General features: G+C 41.3%; 1 protein-coding gene across 6 annotated transcripts in view; it reads right to left on the reverse strand.

The window, feature by feature from the left end:
* Positions 1-5,771: 5,771 nt before the first annotated feature.
* Positions 5,772-15,137, reverse strand: part of AK4 (adenylate kinase 4) — a 126,424-nt gene continuing 117,058 nt past the window's right edge. For 5 of the 6 annotated variants that reach the window (XM_035018356.1, XM_035018357.1, XM_035018354.1 and 2 more), the window contains 2 exons: positions 13,044-13,162; positions 10,552-11,484 (listed from right to left, as the gene is read on the reverse strand). In XM_035018356.1, the coding sequence (XP_034874247.1) occupies positions 11,370-11,484; positions 13,044-13,162 (234 nt within the window). In that variant the 3' untranslated portion in view covers positions 10,552-11,369. Of the gene's footprint in view, positions 11,485-13,043; positions 13,163-15,137 lie in introns of all 6 variants that reach the window. The other variant, XM_035018352.1, reaches the window with a different exon arrangement.

Here is a 15,137-nt window from a genome sequence, read left to right on the forward strand (position 1 = left end):
AAAAATAAATAAAATATAAAATACATATGGAAATGCAAGGAACGCAGAGAGTGAAAACATCCTTGAAAGAGAACAAATTTGAAGAACTCACATTTTCTATTTCAAAAGGTACGACAAAGCTATAGTAATCAAGACTGTGTAGTACTAGCATAAGGGTAGATGTATAGATCAATGGGATAGAATTAAGAATCTAGAAATAAAACCATATATGTATGGCCAGTTGATTTTCAACCAAATAATGAAGACAATTCAATGGAGAAAGAATAGTCATTCCAATTAATGGTACTGGGACATCTGTATATCATTCAAAAGAATTATTGGACCTCCTGCCTCACACCATATACAAAAATTAATTCAGATTAAAGACTTAAATGTAAGAACTATAGAATTCTTATAAGACAATATAGATGTAAAACTTTGTGACTATGGATTAAGTAATGGTTTCTTAAATGACACAAAAAATACAAAAGCAAAAGTAGGTAAATTGGACTTCATCAAAATCAAAAAAATTGGGGGTACCTGGATGGATCAGTCAGTTAAGCGTCTGACATCAGCTCAGGTAATGACCTCAGGGTCCTGGGATCGAACCCTGTGCTGGGCTCCCTGCTCAGCAGGAAGTCTGCTTCTCCTCTCCCTCTGCCCCTCTCCCTGCTCATACCCTCTCTCTCTAATAAATAAAATCTTTTCAAAAAATTAAAATCTTTTGTGTTTCAAAGGACACTATCACAAAAGTGAAACATCCATGTAATGGGAGAAAATATTGCAAATCTTAGATCTGAAGAGTCTAGTATACAGTATAAAGAATGCTTAAAACACAACAATAAAAAGATAACCCAATTTTAAAATGGACAAAGGATTTAAATAGATGTTTCTCCAAAAAAGATATACAAATGGCCAATAATGAACATGAAAAGATGCTTGACATCACTAGGAAAATATGTCAAAATCATAATGGGATAGTACTTCACATCCACAAGGATGGCTATAATCAAAAGGACACAGTAGCAAGTGTTGACAAGGATGTGAAAAAACTGGAACTCACATTCATTGCTGGTGGGAATGTAAAGTAGTGCAACCACTTTGGAAAATAGTTTGGCTGTTCTTCAAAAAGTTAAACATAGGGTTACCATATGACCCAGTAAGTTGACTCTTAGCTATACACTCAAGGGAATTAAGAACATATGTGCCCACAAAAACTTGTACACAGATGTTCATAGCAGCATTATTCATAATGGCCAAGAAGTGGAAAAAAACACAAGTATTCATCAGTTGGTGAATGAATAAACAAAATGTTGTATATCCACACAATAGAATATTACTCAGCTACAAAAAGGAATGAAGTATTGATCTATGCTACAAAATGGATGAACCTTGAAAACATTATACTAAGTGAAAAAGCCAATCACAAAAGGCCACTTATATGATTCCATTTATATGAAATGTCCAGAATTGGCAAATCCATGGATAGAATGTATTTAAGTGGTTGCCAGAGGCAATAGTTGTTTAAACTTGAGATATTTCCCCCAACTTAGTATTTAGAAAAGTCTCTATCTACAGAAAAGTTAATACTACCCTTGGTCCCTTTCACCCAGTCAGCAACTGTAAACATTTTTTGCCACATTTGCTTGATAATTGAAAGTCAGCTTGGCTGGATATAATATCCTTAGTTCACACTTTCTTTCCTTGACAATGTGGCTCCATTGTTGTTTTGCTTTGTGTTTGAATCACTTGGTCTTTTTACCCAGAGGCCGAGAGGTATTTTCCTAGATACAGTAGAATGTCTTAAAATTCACTATACTGAGTCAGTTCTCACAGTTCCACAGTGTACCTTTTTAATATGTAGATTCAGGGTTTCTTTATTTACCTTTTGGTAAGTTTTTATTAGATTATAGCTTTAAACATTGGTTTTCATTTATTGTTTTTTTCTTAGATAATTCAATTATAGGTGTGTTAGATCTTCTTTGTCTTCTATAACTATTATTTTCTTAACTTTTCACTTTTTCTTATTTTAATTTTCTTGGAAATTTTCATGTTCCTATGTCTCCTTCGTATGCTTGTTGAATCTTCTTTGTGTACCTTGTAGTTTAGTCTTAATTTGGGGGATCATTGTCTTTTCCTTCACTTTTTGTTCAGGCAATTATTATTTCACAAATTTTTGTTTTGTGTCCACTTTTCTTCTGCATTTGTGAATTTCTGATTTGTGGTGTTTTTTCACATCTGTTATTGTCTGACCATATTTGACTCATATTGGAGAGTTGTGGTACAGTTTCTTCTGCCTCAAGTTTGGGTCTTGAGTATTTTCATCCGCTGAAGAATTTTTATTTTTATTCCTTTTGAAAGTAACTTCATGTGTCTGCCTTTTCCTCTTCATTTTTAAGACTTTGGATTTTCCTGGATCAGGTGTTTCTACAGATGAACCCCATCTGTAGTTGAGTGGCTTACCAGTTTTCTTAGTTCAAGAGTGCCCTCTTCAGTTGGTACAGTGAAATGCAATTTCTTAAATGAAGAGCATCTTTTTGGGGCTGGGGGAGGAGCTCTTATGAAACTCTTATTTCTGTAGAACCCTTAATTTCCACCAACTTTATTCTTCCCTCTTCATCACCAGATCTCTAAGAAGTGCCACCTCCTTTCGAGTTCCTTTGTTGTCTCCCAGAAGCTGTGTCCTCTCAGTACTTTTCCCAAATATTTCCTGCCTACTTCTCCACTTCCACATGGGCTACACAGCTGGTGCTACTGATTTCAGATACATATTTTCCCACTCAAATGAAATAGGACTTTGCAGTCTTCTATTTCCTGGCTATGTGGTAGATATAATTGTGTTGTGTGGTGAGTTAATTGTGATTTTATTTGCTGATGTTGGTCTCTGTGGTTTTTGTAAGATGTGTAGAAAGATTAAGGTTTAGACATATGCCATTTATCTTCAACGAGTTTAGCTATCTAACCTCAATTGATAAATGCCAACATTTATAAAATTTTAGGTGAGATTTTCATATGAGCATTAGATTATTGGGCTGGTTTTTTGTTTTTTTGGCTTCAGATGGGAGAAATGCAGCAAAAGTTTTTATATAGATAACACACAGAAGATGGTTCATTCAAGTCTCTAAGCAATTTTAGCCTGCACCCCCTTCTCTCTGACCCTGTCACACTGATAAGAGGTTTCCATAATGTGGTGGGTGCATATGATCAGTGTCCAGGATAGCTGGTATGTCTGGTGGCCAACATGTCCAGAGTAATCTGATATGGTAAGTGCACCCAGGATGGTTGATGTATATGACATAGTGGATCTAGAGTGGTCAGTGTATGTGGGCTATTCCTGTGACAAGAGTCGCTGATCTGTCCTGACTTAGAGATGAACTATTCATTTGTGTATCACTGGTTTTTCCTTGTCAGGAAACCTTTTTCTTTTCTCAGGGTACATGGCTCTGAAATGGGGGAATGCAAAGTGTCAGCTCCTGATGGACTACGAGATCTAATCTTTCCATGGGAGGCCTTCTAGGCTTGTTAAAGAATCCATAGGATTCTGGCTAGGAAAAAAGCTGGCCACTGGAGACCCAACACAGCTCAAGTCCTAGTCACCTCCACGTGGCAGGGCTCTCCACCCCGACTCCTGGAATTCCTGCCCAAAGCCAAAGGTGCCTTGGTTGCAGAGCCCTTAATGTGGTCCCTTGTTGTCTTTGGGCAGTGAGAGTCAGAATGAGGAAGAAGAGCTGAATAATCCTAAGGGACGTGGAGTTGAAGTCTTCATTCTACCACTTACTGGGTGAGTGGTCTTGAGCAAATAACTTCATTTCTCTGAACCTCAGCTTCACTACTTGTAGCTGGTATACAATGCTTGACCTATTGCCTGGCACCACAGAGCAAACCCTCAATAAATTTTAGCACCTTATATTACATATGCATATATGTACACACATATATAATTCTATTACACACACATGTATTATATATACACACATACACACACATTTAATTACTGGATGCTTAAATATTCACTGGCTGAAAGGAATCACACTCAGGGGAACTCTAGGGGTAAAAAAAACCTCAAGTGATTCATTGGAATAGGTGGTGTCCTGACAACGCAGAATTCTAGAAAACTACACAATTTTATTGTTAATCAAAGGTAGAAAATCCTCACCTTCACATTCTTGCCTTTACATACCTCCTTACTTCATAGACATCTATCCAGCCACTAAGATCATCATTCCTAACCTCCTATGTGTCTCTACGCCAGAAGTCCCAAATTGACTTAATACACTGTTTGGCCTGTGGAATTTTTTTAATTTAAATTGTAAACATTTAAAACATTCCACATGAAAACATTGATTTCTGGCTTCTCTTAAACTGAATGATGGGCCGCACTGGGTCAGCAAGCACAAGGTGGTGACTACTGGTCAGAGCTGAGGAACAGCAACTCACCTTTGAGAAAAAGCAGTGCACTGCAGTCTTCACAGCATCTGCCACTCCCCACAGCCTTATACTCACCCCCATTTCATTGTTATCCCCAACCCCTCCCCTGGAGACATTTAATTCTTCTTTACTCCTGTTATAATCCAGCTTCCCTTTTTGTTGAGCTCTACCATATCTTAGTTCAGACCTATAGTACAATTTTATCATGCAAATGTGATGAGTCACTTTCTGGCATAGTCTATGGTCTACAGCAAACAAAGTTAAGACCAGGTCAGTACAACTTCCCAATACAACGCAATCTTATCTTTCTCTCCCCAGTGCTGCCTCATACCTTTCTGGCCTCCACTTGGCATAGGTGCTCATACTTCTGCCCACATACCATTCCCTCAGCTTGGGTTCCCTCTTTCCTGCATCATTCAGCTCAAATAATAGCTCTTACTTGGTCTAGTTGGCCAGCCAAGAAAGTCACTACCTCTGTATTCTTTCAATTATAATCCAGTGATTAATTCTAAGTCATGTGTAGTTATCTAAATATATCTCCATTTCCTCCAGGTGACTGAGGAAGTCAAGGGCAAAAACTGGGTCTTACTCATCTTTGCATCCCCAGAGCCTAATAGTGCTTGACCAGAGAATCAAAGGTATAACTAGATGACATGATATACTCGTCTTAGGCCCATTTTCTATCAGTCAGCTTGAACTAAATTATGCTGTTCCACACAAACTCCACACATTCCTCAGGCTCCTATGCCAGGTGGCTTTTGAACACAGCCGATGGGAAGCCTCTGCAGGAGACAGGAGAATGTGAGGTTGGGAGAAGCCAGGGCATCCTCCACCCCCACCCCCCACCCCCACCCTTGTAGGGAGGCTTCTGCAGAAGCTCTATTTCCTCCATGACTCCAGCTTCCACTAGCCAGGCCTGTGGACTTTTCTGTTTCTGCGGAGTGGCCCTGGACACTATGACCTTGGACTCACTCTGATCTGGTCTCCCGATCTGCAAAAACAGAGGGAGAACAGACTCACATCGCTCTGTTGTTTCAAGAACAAAACTAAAGGATGTATATGAAAATACGTAAAGAATAAAGTGCTAGAGAAATAAGGTGCTTGAGTGTATACAAAGTGAGGTAACATGGTGTTGCAGAAAAGAAAATGAGACTGGGGATCAGAATGCTTATGTTCATGATCTTGCTCTGCCACCAACTGTCACCTCATCCAGGCGACACTGTGTTCTCTATTCTCTTCATCTGCAAATTGGAGATAACACTGTTGATAATGAAGTGGTTGCAGAATGGCATAAACGAGAAGTTCTATGAAGACGTATACTCTCAAGTGTAAAAAGCTACACAAATGTTAAATTAATCCACTAGTTATAAGCAGAAAAAAAACCTTTATTTCTACCAAATTAAAAAGTAGGAATCAATCTTCAAGCAAGATAATCAAAATAGTCAATAACACAATTAACAGTTAGGAGAGCATATACAGATTAGACTACAGGTCTAGATACTTTGAATTAAGCACATACACCCAAATCAAGAGGGCTGACAACTTTCGCACTGAGGAGAAGCAATGACTCATCGTAAACACACAACTTCTGGGAAACTGGAGCTGACTTTTCACAGGACAGTAAACCGAAGTGACAAGTTGTCATTGGCTTAGAGAACAGATTTGAGCTTGAGAGGAGTCACAGTGAAATGCCATTGTAATGCAACAATTTCCCGAGATCTGTTCATCTCAAAAACAGGAATATATAAAAATCAGTAGTACAAATTCTCATAAAACTAGAAAAGCCCTCTAAGCCCTAACACCTTGAAGCTTACATAAACACTGAGGTTTTTTTTTCTCCCCTTTACTCTTCTCTAAATTAAATACAAAACAGTTTTTATTTAGTACATTTCTGACTTTACAGCCAAAGCTTCAAAACAAAGAAAGGTTTTATGAAATGGAATTAGACACACGCCAACCCCCAGGAGAATCTCAAGGTGCGCTGCTCCTTGGCAAAGTTTTAAACAGGAAACCTTTATTCCCACAGAATGACGCTGTTTCCTGGAATAGTCTAATTATTACCAGGAAGGAATGCATACCCATCCCATCCAAGGGTTCTCATCCTTTTGGAGGCGTTTACCATCTCTCCCTCCCCCCCCACACAGACCCACATAAGACACACACTCTGATCAAATTGGGGGGGGGGTCCCTGAAGCACACAGATAATGGCATTTATTTTGGCAAGACTTGTGCAATTTGTTAAAAGACAGGTATGGCATGTATGAACAATTATAATTATAGTATGTCTCAACAGATGCAGGAAGCAGATTTTTCTTCATAGTTGAAATACGGCCTCATGGTTTCCCCACATCTGGGTCTTGCACATTTTTCATCTAGAAACCAGACTGGATCAGTTATAGGTAGAAAGGGATAACTTACGACCAGACCACACTCCCATTTAAAAAAAAGTCTCTACTGCTAGGTTCTTCTTTTGAGACACTAAGTAAAACAAGGGAGTTACTAAAAATGCAGGGGAATTGAAAAGAAAGCAATTCAGACTAAGAACACGACCTGGCCTTAGGAATTGCGTCTCTGGCTGGCAAAATTCACCGCAGCAAGAAAAGATACTTTTAAATACAAGGTAATAAATGAAATTCATCAGGTAGATACGAATGTCTCCCGAGATCCTGCAACCCAGCAGAGTGCGGATGAGATGTATGCCCTCTGCATATACAGTGTGCAACTACCACCAGGACCCACTGAGTGCTCATTTCTTGCCTCAGCACCAGAGCGCCAAAAGCAAAGATTCCAGGTACAAATAACACTGTTTTATCCATTAATTAGAATGGGGAGCTCAAAGGAGAAAAAGGTACACAAAAGACCCCTCTGAATTTCCTGATTCATCCCTATAGGTACATGAAAACACAAGTCTAAGTAAACAGGATGACCTCAGTTTTTACACAAAGAAGCAGGATAACTGAAATATCTGTTTTGTAGGGTAATTGTTGAGGATTTAATTAGACAATGCATATAATGTGCTTAGCATGAAGTACTAATCAACAGTAACTACTAAGAGTGTCTATGTCTTCACACATTTGGAAATTTGCAGTCTTTATGATTTAAGCCAGACCTCCAGCAGAGGCTGATAAGCTGTTTATTCAGCTAAACAGCTAAAGTCAAATACTGAAATCAGTTGACAGTGAACTGAATGTTCTAAAAGTCCCATTTATGATCGTGCACAAGCACCCTTCTATCTACAACTCTCCTGTCTCAACATTTTACGTGGTGGGAGAAGCCACAGCAGTCCCTCCTTCCAAGAATCCCCCTCACCCATGGCTCTTACCTTTTTCCTTCCCTACCAAAGAAAGGGGCAGAGCCTGGGTAAAGCTGGAGCTCATGCGAGCGTGGCTGCTGGAGGGGGGCAGGGAGGGCCCCTAGGGAAGGCAGGAAGCCAGTCGCCCCTGGTCATCGCCAGAATTGTGCACGCCAAGCAGAGCAAAGGTGTGCATTTGGCATTCAGCATCAGGTTGATGGGTCATGTGATATAGGGAAGATGGTACAAAAATCAAGGGTTGCCCTGTGTTAGCGGCTCAATCACCTCTGTTCACCTGCCAGCACTTCGGGCAGGAACAGTTTATTATAAGGGCCTTACTTGGGGGTGCGAGTGAGGGAGTGATTTGTTCTGGTATCAGGGAAAGTGAGTAGCATCTGGAGAGCTCTCAGCAGCCCAGGTCTAGAGAGAGCACGACAGCTGGGGGTGGCTCAACGGTAAACGTCCCTTCCGAGGTACAACACCATGGACACCAAAAGGGTAGGTGAGGAACATGAACCTGACTCCTCCACAGACTAGCTTGGACCCAAGCCCAACCTATTTCAACAGCCATTCATTTTATAAATGAGTAGTTATAAAAGATCAAGGGCTCAGACCTTCCTCTAGCAGCTCCCTTTGCTTCAGCAAATGGAAAAAAAAAGGAACAGTCCTATACAGAGCTGAATGTCACTTTTGCTATTTTTTTTTTTTTTTGCTACTTTTGATGTGAGGCCACTAGTAAAATCAAGCAGGCTCAGCACCCCAGGTTTGTGGGATAGGGTACAGTAAACATCCAGGAGCCAACTCAGGCTTCAGAGTCAGGGAAGCCTGTGTTTGAGTCCTAGCTGCACTAGTCATCGGCAGCAAGAGCCCAGGCAAGATGCTTCACATCTCTGACCCTTGCCTTCTTCATGCCTATCTCAAAGGATGCTTGAAAGATTAAATGTTTGCAAATGTCCTACAACTGCACCTAGCACCCAAAAGGCCTTCCATAAATGGTACTTATGTTATGTCTGCCTTAGTGTTAAGAGGATATTAAACATGGCATGTTTCCAAGTTCCAAGTTAAGTGGGAAGCCTGTTCAGATAATGGAAAGCAAAATGAATTCACAACTGACTAGAATCACAGGATATGAGGACAGGTAGGAATTTTAGAGACACCCAGACTACTTTCTTTGTGTAACTCTGAAGGAACCATATGTGTGGCAGGAGAAGGAAAACCAAGGAAAGATGTCCCCTTTGCTTTTGTCAAAATATTTGCAAGAGGATTTTAATTTTTTACAAAATTATTGGAAGAAAAACTAGAGAGCTTGCTTAAGAAAATGAGAAATAGACTTTTTAGGCCACTAAGCATGAAATAAGTATCATCTTTCAAAGACCATGGAAAAGGTGTTTGTCTTTTTTTGGTCTCACCAAGCACAGGACCCTCAATTGCTGGGCTGCCTCAGAAACAGCAAATGCCACTGACACACTGAGGGGCTCCAGTGCTGACTAGAACTGTCTATTGTTCTGGAAGAGAGGAGGGAAGGATGGAGGACTGGAGCATGGCATCAGGGACCAGCCATTTCCCATTTCCCACATCTCTCTCGAAAACTCCAAAGGGAGTCTGTTAAACAAAAAGGGAATAAAGGAAGAGCTAAGATGTGTCTGCTTCTAGAAGGGCACACACTTTTCTTTCTTGAATTATCCACATAATAACCTTAACTCTCTACTATTCCTAGTTTGTGGAAATGGTCTCCATGGCAGTACTAGTCTACATTGTGCAGTTTTCCTCATTTCAGACTTGTTTTCTCTGTACCTGGTTCCCCCCGATACCTGAGCCTTACCCACACATCTTTTCACCCCAATCCCACCAACTGGCATTCACACATGGATCTTCTAAAGCACTCAGAAGTCTGTATCATGCACTGATGTGTCACAGACCTGAACTGGGCATTTCCACTGCATACACCTAAAAAGTAACACAGGGAGGTGATTTAGAGAATGAGGAGGAGACCAGTCTATGTTTCCACTAAGAGAGTCAAAGAATACTCCCATGAAGGAATAGAGGGAGAGGAACTGGCAAGAGTAGGGCAGTATTTGCAAGGAAGATGCAATCGTTACCATACAGAACACATGTGCCAGGGAACTGGCTAGAGATTTGCTGGGACATCTTCAGAAAATAAAGAACACGCTGCAACACAAGGGGTGTGCTGAAATAGGCTTTTTTTTTTTTTTTCTCCAGTATGAAGAGCTAGACAGAAGTCACTTCCAGGAATAGCAAGGACCTTCTTTAGGGACAACCACGATGCATGAAGAGGGTATTTCTTTTTAAGGCAACAGGAACAAGTTTCATTGTCCTTCTCAGAGAAGAGCAAAAATGACATTAGGTGGCCACCAAGTCTGGAAACCGGGCAAATCTTTAATAAATGGTTTATTGTACATTACGAAGAATGACAAAATTGTATTATCTATATTTCTAGACTTAATGGCCACCCCACAGAAAGCATCTTTGGAATAGAAAAAAAGTTTTAAGAATTTGTTTTCCCATAATCGTAAAGCTGTCATACTCCGTTATGGGCACAGCTGATGCAATATTTTCCTCAACCCACAGGCTCCATTCCCTCTACCAACCATTTATAATATGCTTGGGTCACTCACAGGAGAAAAACACTGTCAGCATCACTATTTAGCAGCATTTCAAAATACATTTTTTTTGTCTTGAATAAAAAGCTAAACTATTCTTTTAGTGCAGTAATTTCATATGGTCTTATGACTTCTATACACAAGACATGATCCTTTAACATTTATGTAGGTAAGGATCTCCCATTTTTTTGAAGGCTCCCTAAGACTTTGAGGATTTTTTTCACAATAAAAGAAAAGGGCAGTATCAACCCATGAAGAGTCAGCCCAGCAGCGTAAGAAGACCCTCTGCAGAGCCCAGTTCCTGCTGCAGGAAGCGATCTGACAGCCTCCCCTTGCTCTCAGTTCTTAGAAAGGGATCTGAGAGGGATCAAAGCAGTAACTATCTGTATTACTTCATAGCCTAGGGAGGGAGAAAACAGATGTAAAAAAAGTACAGTCTAATAAAAATAGTGGAAGCCAAATCCGTTCATTCCAGGATGTCTGCAAAGGAGAGATTCTATGGAGCATGGATGCAGAAAAGGTATCACTCCTAACAGAAAAAATAAATTGTGGACAGTCACTCACAGCGAGGGAAGCAACCACAAAGAGCAACTGGCTTCAATCGCATGGTCACCAGGAAGCGCACATACCAGAGAACTTGGGACAAGGCCTCCTGATGCTCTGATTCAACAGCCTTCAGAGGACGGAGGGAACCAGAGGCCAACACTGTCACGCGTGAAAATGCTACTCTGGCAACAACGTGATGGTCAGAAATCAGCTAGAGTTTGGGTTAGACGCCGTTCGAAGTCCAGCCTGTACTTGTTTTCTTGTGAAGGGCTCGAGACGTGCAGAGGCATCTTAGACATGTGTAGGTGACCCTTCTCGTGAAAGGCAGAGAGGAGCCTCTTGAGGAATGCTTTCTACTCATTCGTTTTCATTTCAGTTCACCATTTAAACTAGAAAAGATGCTGCAAGCTATCCCCACTAGCTTCTAACTTGGGACACGGCACCAAAATACTACACATACAACTGAATGAACGACATTTTCCTGGTTCTTCCACTGGGCAGGCTCAGTATGCTTCTTTGGACTGAATAGGCGTGATCTTGTTCGAGAAAAGCGTGTAAACATAGGGCCAGATTTTGTTAGTCTCCGTCCCAGAAAATTGGTGAAGCACTCCTCGGCTCCTGAAAAGCAAAATCCAACACATGAAGGCATTTTAGGCTTCCTTTTAACATGCTATTAGGGCGAGGGAAGATCCTGGGTATAAAACAAGCACGATCTCGTGGTCTATCACACACACTGCTAAGTGCCAACACCCACGCTGCGTGTACCTAAATAAGACCAGCATGCTTGTCACGATGCCACCTCTTCTTCTCCTGTTTAAAACATATCAAAGAGGGGCACCTGGGTGGCTCAGTTGGTTAAGCTTCTGCCTTTGGCTCAGGTCATGATCCAGGAGTCCTGGGATCGAGCCCCGCGCTGGGCTCCCTACTCAACGAGGAGCCTGCTTCCTCTCCCTCTGCTCTCCCCCGGTGCTTGTGCTCTCTCTCTCTCTCTCTTGCTCTCTCTCAAATAAATATATAAAATCTTTAAAAAGCTAAAAACTAAAAAAATAAAACATACCAAAGAATAACATCATACGGACAATCTCAAATCTACCTCAGTATACACTTTCAAAAAATAAATCATTGACAAACTTTGGTACCATAAAACCCTTATTACTTACAACAGATCATGAAACACAGGATATATCATAATGACATGATCAGGAACTTCTGATCTAAAGGGCTGCTAAATTGTTTGGGTGCTAAAAGGTCAGAAATTGATTCCAGCAGTGGTTGTTAGACAGCTGTCCTGAATGCAGTCTGCAAATGGGTTTTGTTCAGTGTGCATGCTGTTAAGAATGTTATGTGTTGGGGCACCTGGGTGGCTCAGTCGTTAAGCGTCTGCCCAGGGTCCTGGGATCAAGCCCCACATCGGGCTCCCTGCCCGGCGGGAAGCCTGCTTCTCCCTCTCCCACTCCCCCTGCTTGTGTTCCCTCTCTCGCTGTCAATTAAATAAATAAAATCTTTAAAAAAAAAAAAACAAAAAACAAAAAAACGTTATTTGTTGCCAATATAAAAATTGGGATTTTTTTCCCCCTGACTCACAGCCAACCAGATTTCTGCTTCTCTTAAAAAACAAGGATCACTGGCCACTCTGGGCCTGAGTGCCCCCGTGGAAATAACTGGCTGGAGCAACACAGAAGCTGTCACTCAACTGCCCAGAGGAACACATCCCCCACCAGGTTTGACACTCATTTCCAACAGTTGCCTGGCCCCCGCAGCCATCTGTAGCTTACAGTTCTCACTTTTTTTGGTTAAATTCCCTCTAGACATATCTAGGTGAAAGGTCCCTTCTAATCTTCTATCCAAAGAGATATTTACATGTGGGAGTGTCAAAATACAAACCATATTTCAGCTCCTTGAAAAGAAAGATGAAAATAATCCTAGACATACTTTTACAACCAGACAGAGAAGATCAGGTTTTGGCCCTTGTATTACAAGAATTTCAGCATAAAAGAACTGGACTCTATCTCCCACATACAACCCCAGCATTTCACCCGACTCCCAGGGAGGTACTGGGCCCTTAGGGTTTGTCTAGCTTAAAGAAACACAATCCCATCTCAGCCTGGTGTCCTTCCCACTGGGCGCCATATGGTTCTAACTGACCATCTGCCATGAAAATGGTAAAGCACACTCACTTGTATAATTCAATGACTGGCTTTGCCACATCCTTGTACTGTCTTAGCCTGGCAGCCACGGCTTCAGGTTTATCATCCTCCTGCTGGACTAACGGTTCACCCGTGATGTCATCAATCCCCTACAAATACCAGAGAAACCAGTTAATATGGCCAACACCTGGGCCATTCCAAAGACGAGAAACTTTCCTGTGCAAAATCCGTGTATTCACCTTGGTCTCCCACCGAATGATCAATTAGGCCTGAGTGACAATGGTAACAGTGAAAGTAATTGAAAAAGAAATAACACTCCTAACAGTCTTGTTAACCTTATTTCGTGAGAGCTGACATGGAATCTTTATTAAATTCTCAGATCTTTCCAAACACGTTTCAGTGCTATTGAGAAATGATACTTTCAATTTACAGTTTAAAACTCCATGCTGCCTCCCCCAACAACAAACAACCTTTAGACAATGACACTCTGGTCCTCTAAACATTCCTAAAACTGCCCTGCTTTCTAAAGTTTGAGTTGTTAATACAGAAAATAAAATGTCTGGGGCGCCCGGGTGGCTCAGTCGGTTAAGCATCCGACTCTTGATTTCGGCTCAGGTCATGATCTTAGGGTTGTGAGATAGAGCCCCACATGGGGCCCCATGCTCGGTGGGGAGTCTGCTTGAGATTCTCTCTCTCCCTCTGCTCCTCCCCCTGCTTGCATCTCTAAAATAAATAAACAAAATTAAAAAAAGAAAAGAAAACGTCTCAAAGAACCAACTGGTTTACTTAGGAGAACACTGATCTAGGAGAAGGTATCTTGGTCCTGCCTTTGCTAGCTTTCAAATTCTTTCCTGAGATTAATCTTACTCAGGTTATTTTCCTAGATCATATAATGACTTACTTAAAGGCAGATTAAAATAGGCATGGATTATACGCCTATGACAATCAGGAACAAACATTCTGAGAACTAAAAAATGGCAATTTAGAAAACCTGATTTTTGATGTATTTTAACCTCCTTGGGAAACATACCTACTTACAAATAGCAACATGGACATGAGGATCTTGCCTCCCATGTCCATGGCTATTACCTGCCAGGGGAGAGAGTCACAAGGAATAAATCTGTCAAAAGGCAGGCTAGAGCAGAACCAAGGCTCAGGCAGCTCAACTGGATAATCAGAAACCAGCTATAAATTTGAAAGACACTAAAATTCCATTACAGCTCAGGGCCTTGGGTCCATAACCTGCACTTATGATTTATTGGTGAGCCCCATAATCATCACGTGTATTCCATGGTTGTTAACCTGACACAACAGGGGAGATGGGGGTGGGAGACGGCTGTACATCACCTTTATTCTCTTCCCCTTTATTTTACTTAGAGCTGCAAAGCTCAGAAGTCATTTCCAGGACCTCAGAGCACCGATAAATACAACAGCTGCTTCTACAAAGAAGGAAATGATGCTAGGGTGACCGCATCCCTCCTTCTGGGAGAGCTTGGCCACAGTGGCAGGTAGAGGTGGCCCAGACTAGTACCTTTCCCTGCTGTCTTGGAGGCAGCACTGTAACTGCGGGTGCTCGTTTAGGATACCCAGTCTTTTGAAAGCAACTCAGTGTTAAAGGTTCTCAAACTTTATGAGAATCTTTGCTTCAGCAGGTCTAGGCAAAGCTAAAATGTGAAGCATCCGTGTTGGACATCAGTGCATATGCAGAATCCTCTTTTCCTCTCCATCCATTTTTTCCCCTTATACCAGTTTCTTGAGAGGGAAAAGGGGAAGGGACCTAATAAAGGAATTCCAGAATTACATTTTAAAAAGAAGACTTTGGGGCTCATTAAGCATCGCCGAGTTTAATCCAGTCAGTTAACCGAGTAGGTTAAGCATCTGCCTTCGGTTCAGGTCATGACCCCAGGAGCCTGGGATCGAGCCCCACATCGGGTTCCATGCACAGCCGGGAGCCTGCTTCTCCCTCTCCCTCTGCCTACTTGTGCTCTCTATCAAATAAATAAATAAATAAAATCTTTAAAAAAAAAATAAAAATAAAAAACAAATAAAAAGGAGACTTCAAAAGGCAACTAGTACTTTGTCCAAATGAACAAGACTCACTGGAACTTTACCAAATCTATGGCA

Source organism: Mirounga leonina, unplaced genomic scaffold (genome assembly GCF_011800145.1).
Source record: "Mirounga leonina isolate KUSES-001 unplaced genomic scaffold, KU_Mleo_1.0 Mir_173, whole genome shotgun sequence".
NCBI classification, from domain to species: Eukaryota; Metazoa; Chordata; class Mammalia; order Carnivora; family Phocidae; genus Mirounga; species Mirounga leonina.